This window comes from Sinocyclocheilus anshuiensis, unplaced genomic scaffold (genome assembly GCF_001515605.1).
Source record: "Sinocyclocheilus anshuiensis isolate Anshui unplaced genomic scaffold, SAMN03320099.WGS_v1.1 scaffold154, whole genome shotgun sequence".
Classification (NCBI taxonomy): domain Eukaryota; kingdom Metazoa; phylum Chordata; class Actinopteri; order Cypriniformes; family Cyprinidae; genus Sinocyclocheilus; species Sinocyclocheilus anshuiensis.
In genome coordinates this window covers 415,281-432,292 of record NW_015546101.1, presented here as the reverse complement: position 1 = coordinate 432,292, position 17,012 = coordinate 415,281, and the positions used below count along the sequence as shown (strand labels likewise).

The 17,012-nt window shown below is 37.5% G+C and overlaps 1 protein-coding gene across 1 annotated transcript in view; it reads left to right on the top strand.

The window, feature by feature from the left end:
* The window catches only part of LOC107700353 (vacuolar protein sorting-associated protein 13C-like), a 51,660-nt gene that overhangs the window by 23,404 nt on the left and 11,244 nt on the right, over positions 1-17,012 (top strand). Inside the window, exons 36-68 of the mRNA XM_016501982.1 lie at positions 183-487; positions 1,467-1,614; positions 1,722-1,830; positions 1,920-2,044; positions 2,156-2,312; positions 2,437-2,516; positions 3,110-3,178; positions 3,639-3,806; positions 3,882-4,186; positions 4,854-5,001; positions 5,135-5,285; positions 5,369-5,496; positions 5,607-5,767; positions 6,199-6,452; positions 6,943-7,160; positions 7,322-7,414; positions 8,151-8,606; positions 8,728-8,883; positions 9,603-9,861; positions 10,217-10,371; positions 10,497-10,618; positions 11,587-11,884; positions 12,504-12,893; positions 13,100-13,204; positions 13,560-13,721; positions 13,806-13,931; positions 14,019-14,152; positions 15,207-15,333; positions 15,415-15,650; positions 15,788-15,932; positions 16,026-16,166; positions 16,260-16,341; positions 16,451-16,520. Of these exons, the coding sequence (XP_016357468.1) occupies positions 183-487; positions 1,467-1,614; positions 1,722-1,830; positions 1,920-2,044; positions 2,156-2,312; positions 2,437-2,516; positions 3,110-3,178; positions 3,639-3,806; positions 3,882-4,186; positions 4,854-5,001; positions 5,135-5,285; positions 5,369-5,496; positions 5,607-5,767; positions 6,199-6,452; positions 6,943-7,160; positions 7,322-7,414; positions 8,151-8,606; positions 8,728-8,883; positions 9,603-9,861; positions 10,217-10,371; positions 10,497-10,618; positions 11,587-11,884; positions 12,504-12,893; positions 13,100-13,204; positions 13,560-13,721; positions 13,806-13,931; positions 14,019-14,152; positions 15,207-15,333; positions 15,415-15,650; positions 15,788-15,932; positions 16,026-16,166; positions 16,260-16,341; positions 16,451-16,520 (5,783 nt within the window). The remainder of the gene's footprint in view (positions 1-182; positions 488-1,466; positions 1,615-1,721; positions 1,831-1,919; positions 2,045-2,155; positions 2,313-2,436; positions 2,517-3,109; positions 3,179-3,638; positions 3,807-3,881; positions 4,187-4,853; positions 5,002-5,134; positions 5,286-5,368; positions 5,497-5,606; positions 5,768-6,198; positions 6,453-6,942; positions 7,161-7,321; positions 7,415-8,150; positions 8,607-8,727; positions 8,884-9,602; positions 9,862-10,216; positions 10,372-10,496; positions 10,619-11,586; positions 11,885-12,503; positions 12,894-13,099; positions 13,205-13,559; positions 13,722-13,805; positions 13,932-14,018; positions 14,153-15,206; positions 15,334-15,414; positions 15,651-15,787; positions 15,933-16,025; positions 16,167-16,259; positions 16,342-16,450; positions 16,521-17,012) is intronic.

The window sequence follows — 17,012 nt, the reverse complement described above, 5'->3', positions numbered from 1 at the left end:
TGCTGAATTTGCAACTTTTTGTTATATTCGGCTTTCAGGCGTTTTAAAATACTAGAACATCCCTGCATGAATTTTCCCTACTGTGGATCCCAGTCTGTTACATTAAGACCTTCCCTCACTTCTACTAAACTGCCATGTCAAGTCACACAAAGCCGAACCTAACTGTTGGTTGTCTTCCATAGATGTTTGTGGATAACTTCCAGGCAGCTAAAGAGGCTCTCAGTGCTGCCACGGCTCAGGCTGCGGAGAAAGCAGCTTCCAGTGTGAGGAATTTCGCTCAGAAGAGCTTCAGACTTGCCATGGACATCAGACTGAAGGCCCCCCTTATCATAATCCCTCAGTCCTCCACATCCCATAATGCATTTGTGGTTGACCTGGGTCTCATCACTGTGGGAAACAGCTTCTCACTGCTGGCAGCTGAGGGCTTCCCATTGCCTGCAGTTTTGGAGACCATGGATGTAAAACTCACGCAGCTCAAACTATCTAGGTAGTAAAGAAAGCTGGAGATTTTCCCCAGAACTCTCAAAATTAATTTATGTGATTTAAAGCAGATTATACAGTCAAGATAAAGAACTGTGTGTCATGTTGAGGTCATTCTTCGTAGCTGTGTTATTTTAATAATACTAATGTACTATTATAGAATATTAATATTTTTAATTAACTTTTATTTTTATATTTTCTGTTTTCCTTTAAATCTTAGTTGTAAGTTTTATGCTTAACCCTCTACCGCATGGTGTAGCCATATGGCAACATACTCTTTGTGTTCATTGCCTTGCCACTGTCTCTTTAAGAGAACATTCTCGTTTTTTTTCTGTTGGAAAGAGAAGACCTTAGTTTAGCCAATGATGTGCTTTGATTAAGTCACATGACATGCATTTTTTTTCTTTGCCATATTCTATGGCAAGGTAAAGAAGAAAAGGGCAGAACTTGCTCTTCCTGCAGATGAAAATACTGGTTTGTGAAGTTTCATACATTAAAAAGGTGATCTTTCAAGAATTATAAGTAAGTACTGTTAAAGCTTATAATAGCACCAATTGAATCAACACAAACAACATTTCTGAGGAAAAATATTAATTATAAGTAAGCTTACACTTATTCTAAGTTAGATCCACTATTGTATGCTGTTGCCGTATGGCAACATATCATAAAGTACCTTAAAATAATATTTTTTTCCAAATTTTTTTTACAGCACTTCAAGTTAAGCCATTCTTAGAAAAGAAAAAGATTCAAATATTTTTTTCTATAGGTCTATCATAATGCATGCGATAGAGGGTTAAGAAATCGTGCTTAAGTATTGTTTTGTGTGTTTGTAATTTTTATTATTTATTTTTTTATCTAATATTTATGTTTTATTTCAGCTTTATTTCAGTTAACAAAAATAGTTCTCAACCTGTTTGGTGTTACAGAATGTTTCAGAGGTGGCTTCTAACTTTTTCTGACTTATTTATTTGACCTTCTTTCTTCAGGACTGTTCTGAAGCATGATGCTGCTCATCTAGATGTTGAGATTCTGAAGCCCATAAATCTAGAGCTTTTACTCAAGCGTAATTTGGCTGCCACTTGGTACAACAAAATTCCTGGAATGGAGGTCAATGGAGTACTTATGTCAATGGATGTGAGTTTCTCATGAAGTGAAAGTGTTTCATGTAAAATTTCAAATGGAACCCAAACATGATTTCCAGGAGAGAAAACTGAAGGTTGGTATTTTTCTGGCTTCTGTAGATGGCTCTTGGCCATGAGGATTTTGGGGTCCTCATGAGAATCCTAGCAGAGAACATTGGCGAGGGAAGCAGGGCTGCTGCAGTGGAGGAAACAAAAGCTTCTGCTAAAAGTATGAAAAGGTTTAACTTTTCAAGTCAGTAAACTTGTCCATTAAAGTTTGTCTTTAAGGGCTTCACTTTACCCTCTTTTCCTCCATAGATGAAGCTGTAGATGAAGGACTGATAGAGACACTTCCTGTAGGGACAGAGACGCAACCTGCATTGACCAATGGTGCTTTCACTGAGAATGTTGTCAATGTGCTGCTCAATTTTGAAATCAAGGAGGTAATTAAGCTCTCTTAAGTTCTTATTTTCTGTTGTCCTACAGTCATAACTCCAGATTTGTTGACTAAGAATCTAGAGTGGACTGAGAATCCCGTATCTCTCTCTTTGTAGGTTATGCTGAAGTTGACAAAGTCCAAAAATGGGAAAGAGTGTCCCTTTTTGGTTCTCCATGTAGCTCAGCTTGGAATTGACACTAAAGTTCGAAAATATGACATGGAGGCCACAACATACATTAAAACCATCTCCATGAAATGCCTAGATTTCCCTGGTTTGTAGCACTTGATTGTGAAACTTCACAGTACAAAACAACATATTTTCGTTAAAAAAAAAATCATAAACAAATAAAAAGTTCAAATGAATGAGTTTTTATTTATTTATTTATTTATTTTCAGATTCAAATGGAGAAGCGCTCTGTATAATCAGTTCCTCAGCAGAGTCGGGAGCAGATCTTCTTGAAGTCAAGTACTTTAAGGTAACTGCTTCTTTCTGAAGTACACTTATGCGAGCACATAATTCCAATCATTGCATCAGCACAAAAGCACTATTTATAAAACTTCCTATACAGTAATTGTCAAAACTTCTTATGTTAAGTGTTAAGTGACACCATTTTAATCCATGCTTCAGTTGACTAGTGGCAGGACATTTCATGTCTAGACAGCTCTTACCTTTTAACTATTCATTTAGGTTAGCAAATGAATTCATAGCGTGATCAAAGCATCAGGACAATTAGATCCAGCCATTAGCCATTATGCTTTTTTAATATTTGTGGAGTGGCTCTTCTTTTAACTCCTAAGGGCCATTTTTCTCTAAAATGAGATAGCAGTGTCTGTCGCACATAAGTGTACTGTTCAAAGTCTAGAGACATGAATGCATACTAATCAAGTTCTGATTAAATATATAGTTGTTGTCCATGTAATATTTCACACAACGGTGGTAGATTATAGATTCTCCATTATTAATCCTAGAATTACAGTGTAGACTTCTTCACTAAGATGTAGCAGGTCTTGAGAGCTTCCAGGACCCATGAATGGAGATCTTAACCTTGTTTGATTCCTATCTTTGTAGGCTGATCGAAATGGGCCCAATTTTGCAAGCCTTTACCAGAATACTGAGCAGAAGATTCACGAAACGGTCGTCCATAAAATGCATTGCTGTTCTGTTGTAAGTGATCTTAAAGATTCCTAAATGCATCTACTTTCGGAAGGCCAAATAAAGTGCTTTTGCTTTCGCACACAGCGTCTCCCTGACATGGCTGCTTCAACACTAACTGCGGTTACTGAAACCACGCCTTCTTTCTTTGCTTGCACATTTGGGCAGCATTATGCAAATATTTCCACATAGTGAGGTAGATATGTGGGGGCGTGTTAGAACGAGCTGTTTTAGGGAGGCGTGGCAGAGTCTTAACTTTGATAAAGAATATCTCTTTGGTTTTGAGACTTTAGTCTTTGCAACTTCAGGGATCTTATCTATGCACAATCAGCTTGTAACACTCCAAAGAGAAAGGAAAACTTGAAATTGCATCATATGACCCCTTTAAGATAAAGTGAACTGCAATATATCTGTTATTTATTTTCAGTTATTTTTGGTTCTCTAGGCCATCTCCATCGTAGGCGATGAGGTGTTCAGCTTCAGCATGAGTCTGACACCCAAAGCCACTGAGGGGGCTGGGTATACAGATACTTCAAAGGTCGATGGCAAAGTGAAACTCAACGTGGGCTGTATTCAAGTGGTCTACCTTCACAAATTCTTCATGTCATTACTGGTGAGTTTAAATTGCACACATAGCCTCTCTGCTGATTCAAGCACACTAACATACTTTCACTTTTTCTCTCTACAGAATTTCAGTAATAACTTCCAGGCAGCTAAAGAGGCTCTCAGTGCCGCCACGGCTCAGGCCGCGGAGAAAGCAGCTTCCAGTGTGAGGGATTTCGCTCAGAAGAGTTTCAGACTTGCCATGAACATCAGGCTGAAGGCCCCCCTTATCATAATCCCTCAGTCCTCCACATCCCATAATGCTGTGGAGGCGGACCTGGGTCTCATCACTGTGGGAAACAGCTTCTCTCTTCTCCCAGTGGAAGGTCGTCCGCTGCCTGCTGTCATAGATAATATGGATATACAGCTCACACAGCTAAAACTTTCCAGGTAGCCCATTGCCACAAAGCTAGGATTCTCAGACTTACTTTTTTATATCCAATATGTGTCCTTTTAAAGATCTGATAATTAACTGAACAGAATTAATTTAATGAATTTTCAAAGCCCACATTCTAGTTGTCCATTATCAGTGTTGGGCAAGTTACTCTGAAAATGTAATCAAATGACTGATTACTGCTTACTCCTTTTAAAAGTAATCACGTTACTGTTCTGATTACTTTATTTCAAAAGTAATTAGTAATTAGTTACATTACTAGTTACGTTACTTTTTTCTCCATGAAATTTATGAAATCCCAGCATACATGCTCCCGATAAATATTTGTTATTAAAGCATCAACATTCACAGAACACTTATTTTTAACTAAAGCAAGCGGCTGCTGCGTGCATGGTTTGGCATGGCAGAATGCCAGCAAAGAGCGCTGCATTTATAATCTCTAAAAGACATCTCATCTATAGACACTCGTGTGTGCGGGATGCAGGAGAATAAAATATATATATAATAATATATATATGTATACCCGCTTAAATTACTCCGTTACTAAAAAAGGAATCAAATTACAGTAACGCGTTACTAAGTAATGCGTTACTGACCAACACTGTCCATTATACAACTCTATATATGTTTCCTCTTATGCATCCTTTTGTTCAATATTCTCAGAATTTCAATGGAGCAGGACTCAAATCAGCCTAGTTCAAAACTGTTGGAGCCAGTCAACCTTGTTCTGTCTGTTAAACGTAACCTGGCGGCATCATGGTACCAGAAGATGGCTGCCATAGAGGTGGATGGAGATCTGAAGCCCATGAAGGTCTGTTCACATTATGCCAGGACATACTGTATTCTCAGCTTTCTCATTTCTTGGATCTGGTTATAATAATCAATAATTGGAGTGATTGCGGGAAAATTTATGAAGATTCTCACATTTTCTGACTGTTTTCCAGGTGGCTCTGAGTCAAGATGACCTGATTGTCCTGCTGCGGATTCTGATGGAGAACATCGGAGAGGCGAGCAGTGTTCAATCTGACACACCAATCGGCTCAGAGGCAGCCCTCAAACAAGAGAGTGTGCTTGTCAGGACACGTACAGCGACTGGTGAGGGAAGACGGACACACAAATATTTTATATAATGATTTTTCTCCTAGAGGATGTTCTCGATTTGTTTGTGTCTTGTGTAGGCTCTGAGATTCTTGTGGAGAAGCTGTCTGAAAGTAAACTGAGGGACACAGAGCTGCTGGAGAGTGTCAAATTCAGCTTTAATGTGGAGTCCCTTGGCCTTACTCTTTACAGTAACGATCCTGCACAGGTGTGTATGGAGCCTACAGATTCGTGAACACCAGTGACTGTTTACAGTTACAGTCCATTCATAAAGTGAGTGTTATATCTGTTTCTCTCTCTTTTTATCTCTTTCTCTAGCCCTCTGTTCATGAGGAGCAGTCGTGTTTAGGTGAATTTATGCTGTGTAAAATGAAGACTTCAGGCAAAATGTTTACTAATGGCAACATGGAGGTCTCCACCATCCTCACCACATGCACGCTAGATGACAGGAGGAGCGGTATTCAGAGAGTCACATCCAGGTGGTTTACACATATATACACACACACACACAAACAAACATTTCTGGTCAAAAGTTTGGTATAATTAAGACTTGTACCAAATTAGAATGATTTCTGAAGGATCATGTGACTAGTAATTGTTGCTGAAAATTCAGCTTTGCCATCACAGGGATAAAGTGCTTTTTAAAATATATTAAAGTAGAAAACCGTTATTTTAAATTGTAATAATATTTCACAATATAAGTCATGTATATAAAAATGTAAGAAAAAATTATTTTTTTTTTTACATATTTTTTTCTTAATTATAACAGATTACAACTAAGAAACACATTTATTCAATATGACATTACTTAAAATGATTCAGAAGAAAAAAGCATCTACTAAACAGTTGTACAGTCCTGTTTCTAGGCCTCACCCCTCTGGTCTGATCACTGTATTATTTTGCCCTGTAGGATGCTGGGAAGGCGTGATGAGGAGACGTCAGAGCCCATGATTGATATGACATACTTTCAGAGTGCGGATGAGCGCTCGGTGGTCACTGTGCTGCAGAAGCTCTATTTGTGCGCTAGCGTGGAGTTCCTGTTGGCTGTGGCCGACTTTTTTGTGCAAGCCCTGCCTTCAAGTCCACCTACACAGAGAGACAAAACCAATCAGCTGCCACTCAAATACATCTCAGAGCCCAAAATCCAGAGTGAACCTAAAGCAGGTATGAAAGAATGAGTAGTTACATGCTAAATGTAAGATGTTAAGCAAAGCCACATTAAATATTCTAGATTTACACAAAAAAAGTGAACAACATTTTGTCATTGAGGGTGTAAAAACAATTGACGTCCAAACATGTGATTTAAGTGAGGTTAAATGTGCCATTTTTGTGCCACTAGCAGCATCAAACAGAACTGCAAATATAATGCTTGTTTCTCACAGTTCTGGAAATCCAGGAAATGTCAGGGACTTAAAAAAATATGATTTTGAGTCCTGGAAAAGTCAACATAAATTAACAAAATCTTAATGGTCATGGAAATAGTTAGTCGGTATATATATTTTTCTGATCAGTTGTAAAGTATTTTTAGCTAGAAATGTTTGTGTGTACAATGAATTAGAAATGCCTGGAACAGTCCGAAAGTGTAGGAACGCTTAATTTCAGAAATTTTGGAAACCAAAATTTTATTTGATACTTCATCTATCATCAACACCAGCTCCGAGAACCAGACTGCGAGCAGTTGTGGTGGACCCAGAGGTTGTGTTTGTGGCTAACCTGATGAAGGCAGATGCTCCTGCACTGGTGGCCTCATTCCAGTGTAATTTTAGCCTCCTGTCTGAAGACACGGGCCAGGCAATGAAGGCCAACGTCAGAAGCCTCAAAGTTCTCGCCTGCCCCTTTATCAGGACGGAGGGTGACAAAGCCGAGACCACCGTATGCTTACTGATTTCTACTGTTTTAAATCTATTTTTACAACAGGAATAAAGTTTGATGCTTATTTTGCGCTTTAAGAGGTGCAGTGAAAAATGTATTGCAAGCTATGTAATTGCAATTGTCTATAATGCTTTGCAAATCATGAATTTGTTTTACTGCAGGTGCTGAGACCATGCTCTGTTGAACTTGAGACCAAAATGCCAACCAATGCCCCATTAACTGGTTCAGTAACTGTAGAGGAGGTCATAGTGAAAGTGGGTGTTGTCTGTTTGCCATATTAATATTTTTTGAAAGGAACATGTATTCTACCATTTCAAAAGTTTGGGGTTGGTAAGATTTTTTAATGGTTTTAAAAGAAGTCTCTTATGCTCACCAAGGCTGCATTTATTTGATCAAAAATACAGTAAATATTAAATTTTTTTAATTATTTTTTATGCATATTTTATATATTATAACATTTAATTCTGTGATGGTGAAGCTGAATTTTTAGAAGCCCTTACTCAAGTCTCCAGTGTCACATGATCCTTCAGAAATCATTCTAATATGCTGATTTGATGCTCAAGAAACATTTCTTATTATCATCAATGTTAAAAACAATTGTGCTGTTTAATTTTTTTGTGGAAATATTTTTTCCTTCAAGACTGAATAGAAATATAAAAGAACAAAAAGTACAGTACAAGCTGTAAAAGTACAGCATTTATTTGAAATAGAAATCTATTGTAAATGTCTTTAAATTACTGTGCCTTTTGATTTATACATTGCATCCTCACTAAATAAAAGTATTAATTTCTTTCTGAAAAATCTTACTGATCTCAAACTTTTGAACTGTAGTGTATTTGCTCCCTATATTTTTTTGTGTGTGTACAAAGATGATGTTACTGTTTAAATATGTACTGTACTGTTCAAACATCTCATGTTTTGCATATCCCAGGAATATATTATCTAATCTGTGTTGAACTAACATGCTTTTTCTCGGTCTTGCTCTCTCAGATCTCTCCTATGATTCTTAACACTGTCATTACCATCACGGCTGCCATGGCACCCAAACCTAAAGAAGAGCCGTCACAGCAGACGTCAGATGACCTAAACAGCCTCTGGTCTTTGATGAATGTCGCTAATGCAAACTACTGGTTCCTTGGTGTGGATACAGCCTCCGAGGTCACTGAGAGCTTCAAGGATGTGGACAGCAGTAAGGATGGAGAGAGTTTTGAGATGAACGTGAAGGTGGTGCAGGTCACGCTGGAGTCAGGTTTGGGGCATCAGACTGTTCCCCTGCTGCTTGCAGAATCATCATTCACCGGTACTGCTCAGAACTGGTCGTCATTGCTCAGTGTCTCTGCAGATATGACACTGGAGGTGAATTACTTCAATGAGACTCATGCCATTTGGGAGCCACTGCTTGAGAGAGTGGACAACGGCAAACGGAGGTGGAACCTTAAATTAGATGTAAGCAGAATTGCGTGTCTTTTTTCACTTTTGTGTATAAACATGAATCCGCAGTCCCACCCTGTCAGATATGTTGCAGGTTGTTCTGTTGGTGATTATTTGTTTGTGTTTCTGTGTGTAGATGAAGAATAACCCTGTTCGGGATAAAAGTCCAGTTCCTGGGGATGATTTTATTATGTTGCCAGACCCTCGCACAGCCATCACCATATGTTCCAAAGACACCATGAACATCACGGTGTCCAAGTGCTGCCTCAGTGTCTTCAACAACCTGGCTAAGGTAAACCATTCAGTCCAAAGAACAACATTTACACACAAACACACACAAAAAAACATTCATTATCTGAGCATGCAATATTGTAACATTATTCACTTTCCCCATACATTTACTTAAACCTACATTTTTGAATTACACCTGAATCTTTCTTTTTATGAATTAATTAATTTTTTAACAAGTTGGCTATTTGTTTTTTGTTTTTGTTTTTAATGGTGTCAAATCAGCATATTAGAATGACTTCTGATGGACACTGAAGACTGGAGTAATGGCTGTGAAAAATTCAGCTTTGCGGTAACTCTTTATTTTAAGGACCAATTCTCACTATGAACTAGTTGCTTATTAGCATGCATATTATTAGTACTTATAAAGCACATATTAATGCCTTATTCTGCATGAGCATATTTTAGATCCCTTAATCCTACCCCATACCTAAACTTAACAGCTAACTTATTATTAATAAGCAGCAAATTAGGAGTTTATCCAGGCAAAAGTCATAGGTAATAATTAGTTAGGAATAATCTGTTAAGAATTGGTCCCTAAACTAAAGTGTGACCAGCTTTGCCATCACAGGAATAAGAATGTTTCACAAAGTTTACTGTATTTTTTATCAAATAAATGCAGTATTGGTGAGCATAAGAGACTTTTAAAAAATCTTATCAGTCTCAAACCTTTGAATGGTAGTATATGTTATGCATCTAAAAATACAATTTCTCTCTTGTCAGGCGTTCTCAGAGAGCACAGCCTCCACGTTTGACCATTCTCTGAAGGAGAAATCCCCCTACACCATCCGCAATGCATCAGGCATTCCTCTCATTGTTCAGCACAGTGCTAACCTGCGTTTGACTGGCTCTTCCACGTGGGGTAAACTGCATGAATTGGCCGTGGATAAAAGTGTGGATTTAGAACATTCATCCTTTGAGTGTTCTTCACGACTGTCTGCCCTGCAGAGGCAGGAAAGCTGCTTATTCAATCTCAGCATAGGTCAGTAACACGGACAATATACACCTTGTAAACTGTACAAATGCCTTGGGTAATGCCTCAAAACCTAGTGAACTGCCTACCTAGACAGCATTTTCTGGGCATAATATGCTCTTAGAAAGTTCAAGCATGTCTATAATCCCCAAAAATACTGTCTTTGTAGGTCACTCTTTAAGTTTTGAACAGCCTAAATTCCCATACAAAAATAAAAGAAGTCAGATCTGGTTGTTCTATTTGTTAAATTAGCTTTATATATTTTTGATATTATCCTATAATATTTCAGCTATAGTCTAATAATTTTTAGGTCATGAATTATAGGTAAATGCAGTATGCTAATTCATAAATGTCCCCTGTGCAGTTCCCTCAGGTTACAGTGAGATTACAAATATCCCGTTGGGTAAGCCTGGCCGTAGACTGTATAATGTCAGAGGACCCATGGATGCTGTGTCTGTACTGCTTCAGATCGATGCCAGCGAGGGCAACAAGGTCATCACAGTACGGTCCCCCCTACAGGTTCGTCTGCTCACTTTACCTGCAGAGTGCATACATCTGTTTACTTGTCTGGATAAAGAAATCATTAGTGAAAATGACCCTGTCCAAATCACTGTGACATTGATTTCTTTTTTATGTGTTAACAGATAAAAAACCATTTCTCGGTGCCTTTTGCCATTCTGAAGTATTCTTCTGAACTTGGAGTGATGGTGAATGTAGGGGTTGCTGAGCCTGAGAAGGAGTGTCATGTTCCTCTAGAAGCTTACAGGTATAAATGGAGGAGAAGTGTAATTGCTCACTTCATTTGAGTGAATTTTGCATTCATATGAGTCAAATATCATTAGGAGCAACTGTAAAGAAGATCTTTGACTACATATCATGCATATTTACAATCCAGTCACTATATCAGAGGTGTCAAACTTATAGTTTTTCAACCTAGGCATACACATGTGGAGCACATGCTCAATGATAGTCTAGAATCAACTTTATGCTTCGTTATTAACTAATTTCATGTGAACTAATCCAAACAGAAACACTTGCAAGTTGCTTATTTAATGCACCGGGGGCTTTAGATTACATTTACATTATATGAAATTGCTAATTGGAGAATATAAATTAAACACACACATAAAAAAAAATTGCTAATTGGAGAATATAAATTAAACACACACACATTAAAAAAAAAACATACTTATGATTTTTGCCACATAACTGCTCTTGGTTGGATAACTTTAGCTTTAATTAGCCATCTCAGGGTGAATATTAATACAAAGCTAAAACAAAAACCTAAAAAAATTGTCCAAAACAATACAAGTCAAGTCAAGTCACCTTTATTTATATAGCGCTTTTAACAATACAGATTGTGTCAAAGCAACTGAACAGCATTAATTAGGAAAATAGTGTGTCAATAATGCAAAATGACAATAGTAAACACTCATTTTTCAGTTAAAGGCAGTTCATCATTGAATTCAGTGATGTCATCATCCAGCTCAGTTCAGTTTAAATAGCATCTTTGCAATCATTTGCAATCAAGTCAACGATATCGCTGGAAATGAAGTGTGCAATACAATAGAATAGAATACAATAAAGAGTTCTGCGACTCTGTCCTGCTGTAGCTGGATATATATATTTTTTCTTTTTTCATAATTTAGTCTTTTTTTTTTCTTTGCAGGCAGTGTGTTTTTATTGTTTTTGTGCTTTATGATGTAACTTTCTGTGCTCTGTGTATTACTTCAGGAGTCAGTTGTTCTTGCTGCCTGTCGGTCCTTTAGAAGATTTGTATCGTGCGTCCACCACATGCATCGCATGGAAGGAGCAGGTGCACGTGAGCTTAGAGGTTCACGCAGTGCTGCGGTGTCCCTCAACAGAGAGCAGCTTTCTGCCACTGGTGGTGAACACACTGGCCGTGCCTGATGACCTCAGCCACATTGGCAGCCATGGGGAAGGGGACTGGGACCCTGCTTACGTCATCCACCTGCACCCAGCTGTCACTCTCAAAAACCTGCTACCTTACTCAATACGTTACCTGCTGGAGGTGCAGAATATTGCAGTTTTAATACACAAATGCGTCAGCACATTTGACATACACATGTTGGGGGTTTGCATGATTTTTTAATGTTTTTGAAGGAAGGCTGCATCAATTTAATAAAAAATACAGTAAAAACAGTAATATGGTGAAATATTGTTACAATTCAAAATAACTGTTTTCTATTTTAAAATGTAATTTTTTCCTGTGATGGCAAAGCTGAATTTTCAGCAGCCATTACTCAAGTCTTCAGTGTCATAATTCTTCAGAAATCATTCTATTAATTTGCTCACCAAATACATTGCTGCTTAATATTATTGTGGAAACTGTGATATATATATATATATATATATACATACATTTTTTTACAATTCTTTGCTGAATAGAAAGTTTAACAGAACAGCATTTTTTAGATAAAAATCTTTTGTAACATTATAAATATCTTTACTGTTACTTTGAAAAAATATAATGCATCCTTGCTGAATGAAGTATAAATTTTATTCAAAAAAATCTTAACCCAAACTTTTGTGTATGACACATTTGTATTGATCACAAAATCAGTATGAATTGATATCAATGTAATATTAGCCAGCAGTCGTTTATTAAAACCACATCACATCTCTCACAGGGTTCTGCTGACTTCTACGAGCTTCAGGAGGGCAGTGCGGCGGATGTGCTGAATTCGAATGTTGGCGGTGAAATAATGGAGCTTGTTTTGATCAAGTACCAAGGTCGCAACTGGACTGGACATATGAGGATTAGCAGAGAAATGCCTGAGTTCTTTTCCATCTGCTTCACCTGCGACACACCAGAAGGACTGACCGTGGACCTGTGTGTGCATGTGTCTCGAGTGAGCGGCAAAATGGTCCTCTCTGTTTACAGTCCGTACTGGATCATCAATAAGACGTCCCGCGTGCTGCAGTATCGTGCAGAGGATACATGTGTGAAACACCCATCTGACTTCAGAGACGTCATTCTGTTCTCCTTCAGAAAGAAGAATTTCTTCAACAAGAATAAGGTTGGATTGGGCTCTTTGGCAGTGTTTGATGGATATACCTGTACAGCTATATCAGCCAAATATCTAGAATAATCAAATCATGAATGTCAACATGAACCTTAATGTGTGTTGGGCTGTAATGTTCAGAAAGCCATGTTTTACCCGTAGATTTTGGCACGAAATGTTCTGGTAGTACTTCATAATTTACATGCTGCTCTTCCTTTTAGTTGCAGCTCTGTGTGTCCACCAGCTCATGGTCCAATGGCTTCTCGCTGGACACCGTTGGCAGCTACGGATGTGTCCGTTGTCCAGACAAAAGCGGGGACTACTTGGTAAATGCTTTGAACATTTAATGAAATAAGAGCAGAGATGCACTGATGGTAAAATTCTGTCCGATACTGATAAGACTATTTTCAGGTACGGCCGATTAGAAATATACAATATATAACACAAAAAACTAAAATATCTAAGCGCTACTGATGAATTCAGTAATGTGTAATGTGAACATCACAACCATATAATATATGGTATGAAAAGTGGACATTAATTCTGAGATTTGTTAAAGATTACATTTTACTAATTAGTGTTTTTCAAGATTTACTTTTAAGTAAATGTTAGATGGCAGCAAAGGTATTCCAAATAGAAAAATAGAAAAGTAACTTGTTGGAAATCTGTTTTGATGTCCAGGTTGGGGTTAGCATCCAGATGAGCAGCTTTAATCTGACACGGATTGTTACCATGAGTCCTTTCTACACGCTAGTCAATAAGTCCTCGTTTGAGCTGGAGGTTGGAGAGGTGCAAAACAACAATGGTTTCAGCTGCAAATGGCACTACATCTCCTCCACAGAGGTCAGTGCTGAATTCATCTTTTATTAAAAGCAGAAGTATTCCTACACCATATGTGTGTTTACCGTATGATTGTGTGTGTTACAGTGTTTGCCTTTTTGGCCTGAGGCCAGCACAGGGAAGCTGTGTGTACGGGTTGTGGGATCTGAATCTAGCTCCAAATCGTTCTTCTTCAACAAGCAGGACAACGGAACTCTGCTGCGAATGGAACAGGTGAACATGATCTGCCTGTAAACATGATGCTAAATATACTTTATTAAACCATATTGATCGCTTAATTCTAATCTTGGTTCCCATCAGTATGGTGGCGTGATAGTGGATGTGAATATCGCAGACCACTCCACTGTCATCAGCTTCACTGATTACTATGATGGAGCTGCACCTGCATTGGTTGTGAATCACACACCCGCAGCCACTGTCAACTTCAGACAGAGGTCAGTACCGCTTCAGTATTTTACTTCATAAAACAGATGAATGAAAAGTCTGATTATGTCTGATTAGAAAGTCTATGAAATTTTTTTTTGTGGTTGTCACGATACCCAGGTTTCAGTAGTCAGTAGTATCAATAACTCAATTTCACAAATCTCTTTACTAGTTTTGATACCATAGCAAAAACTAATTCCTATTGAAAACATTGTTTTATTTAAACGTTAAATAATAGTGTAAATAATTACATGAGAACAATGTTTACTTACATGATAAATACTTGAAGAGTACATTGCATTGTTTATTAAGTCAGTAGTAAAATAAAGACAAAAGAAAGAAATTCCAAACAAAATAAATAAATAATAACAAATAAAATACATTACAGTTCAAAAGTTTGGGGTCAGTGGGATTTTTAAATGAATTATTAATTAATACATTTATTTTTATTTATGCAAGCATGGCATTAAATTGATCAAAATTGTAAAAAAAAAAAACAACAACAAAAATGTTACTAGGAATATAAATAAATGATGTCTGTTAGATCTTTTTTTATTCATCAAATAATCCTGAAAAAAATATATCACTGTTTCCACACAAACAGTAAAACTGTTTTCAACATTGATAATAATAAGAAATGTTTCCTGAGCACATTAGAATGATTTCTGAAGGATCATGTGACACTATATACTGGAGTGGACTAAAAATTCAGCTTTGCCATCACAGGAATAATTTACACTTTAAATTATATATATTTTATATATATAATTATAAACGTTTGGCCAAATTTAAATAGTCTAATGCGCAGATTCAGTACAGTATTTTGACACTTTTTAACTTGGCTGTTTTCATGCATTCACTTAAGACAAGCCAATCAACAAGACAAACAAAGTGCCTTTGACCATTCATATGCACACCTGCATGATTATCAGACACAAATGCTAATTTTTATCAACTGTGGTAGCAAAATAATGGTACTTTTGACATCTTAAGATCATCCTCTCAGTGTTTTGGAATGTGTGAATATATTTCCTGTCTCTTGTCTGTGTCTCTGTGCTTGTGCAGAGGCTGTGAGGAGTCTTGGGCACTGAGACCAGGTGAAGCTCAGCGTTTTGCATGGGATGATCCAGCAGGGGTGCGGAAGCTTTGCTGGAGCTGTCAAGTCCACAGCGGAGAACTGGACCTTGTAAAGGTTAGAGAGAAATCCTGTGTTAGTGAATCTAATGATCTGCTAACATTACTGGTCATATCATTCCCATGTTGTTTTCTTTAGGACGAGTGCGGGCAGTTTGCTTACAGCAGCTTAGTTCAGATACACTGGGTGTCTTTCCTGGATGGCCGACAGCGGGTGCTGATCTTCACTGAGGATGTTGGCATAGTCTCAAAAGCACGGCAGGCAGAGGAGCTGGAGCAGTTCCAGCAAGAAGTCAACATCTCATTAAGGAACCTGGGCCTGTCACTCATCAACAATGACATCAGGCAGGAGATAGCATACATTGGCATCACCAGGTAACTAAACCCACACACAGCAACCGTAAAATGAATAATTCATAATGATTATGGACTTTTAAAGGGGAACATAAATGCCACTCTTGTGCAATGATTATGATTGTGATGATTAAGAATGATTGAATTGTGTTTTTAAGTTCTGGTGTGGTTTGGGAGATGAGACCAAAGAACCGCTGGAAGTCCTTTAACCACAAGAACATTGGACTGTTGGAGAAAGCCTACCAGGACCATATCAACAGCAAGAGTGAACCAGGCTGGACTAGACTAGAAACTGGCCTAGAGGTAATAAATTATTTTATTGAAATAAAGTTTGATTAGTAAGATAATTATGATGCTTAGACATTATCGTATTATCTTTTTTGTCTATTAAAACAGGTGAACTTTGGAAGATTGCCCATGTTGATGAGACAGCCATTTTCCTGCACTATCAGGAGAAACTTCCTGCCTGGCATTCGTATTGAGTTGAAACAGTCGCCTCACCAGAGGAGTTTACGTGCACAGCTCTATTGGCTACAGGTAACACCCACACACAATGTACTTGTTGAATATCACACTTCCGTCATTTTTGGCATTTGTTCAGTTATTATGTGCACCATTTATTTGTTCCAGGTGGATAATCAGCTGCCGGGAGCTATATTTCCTACTGTGTTTCATCCTGTTCCTCTTCCAAAATCTATTGTTCAAGACTCAGGTACAAGCACCAGTTAGCATATGAATGCTTCATCTATGCTAATTCGCTTCTGAGTGCACATTTAGAGTGAGTGGACATGAACACACCATATCTTACCTTTTATCTTTAGAGCCGAAGCCGTTTATCGACGTTAGCATCATCACAAGGTTTAATGAGCACAGCCATGTCATGCAGTTTAAGTAAGTGATGGCACAGTGATTACATTTTCTACTACTTGTACTAATTTAAATTCTGAATTACACTCAGCAAATCTAGATCTAATCTAAATCTTTGCTAAATGTACAGTATCAGTCCGATGTTTCTCTTATTTCTCTCTCTACTATACACAGTTTAAAAGTTTGGGATCAGTAAGTTTTTTTTTTTTTAAGGAATTAATGCTTTTATTCAGCAAGAATGCTTTAAATTAATCAAAAGTGACAGTAAAGACATTATTACAAAACATTACATTTCAAACACAACTTTGTGTTCATCAAAGAATCTTGAAAAATATGTAACCGTTTCCACAGTTATTATTTGTAATAATATTTCACAATATTACTGTTTTTACTATATTATAGATTAAACACATGCAGCCGTGGTGAGCATAATAGATGCCTTTCAGAAACATTTTAAAATCTTATCAACCCCAAAACCTTTGAATGGTACTGTAAAAAAAAATAAAATAAATAAAA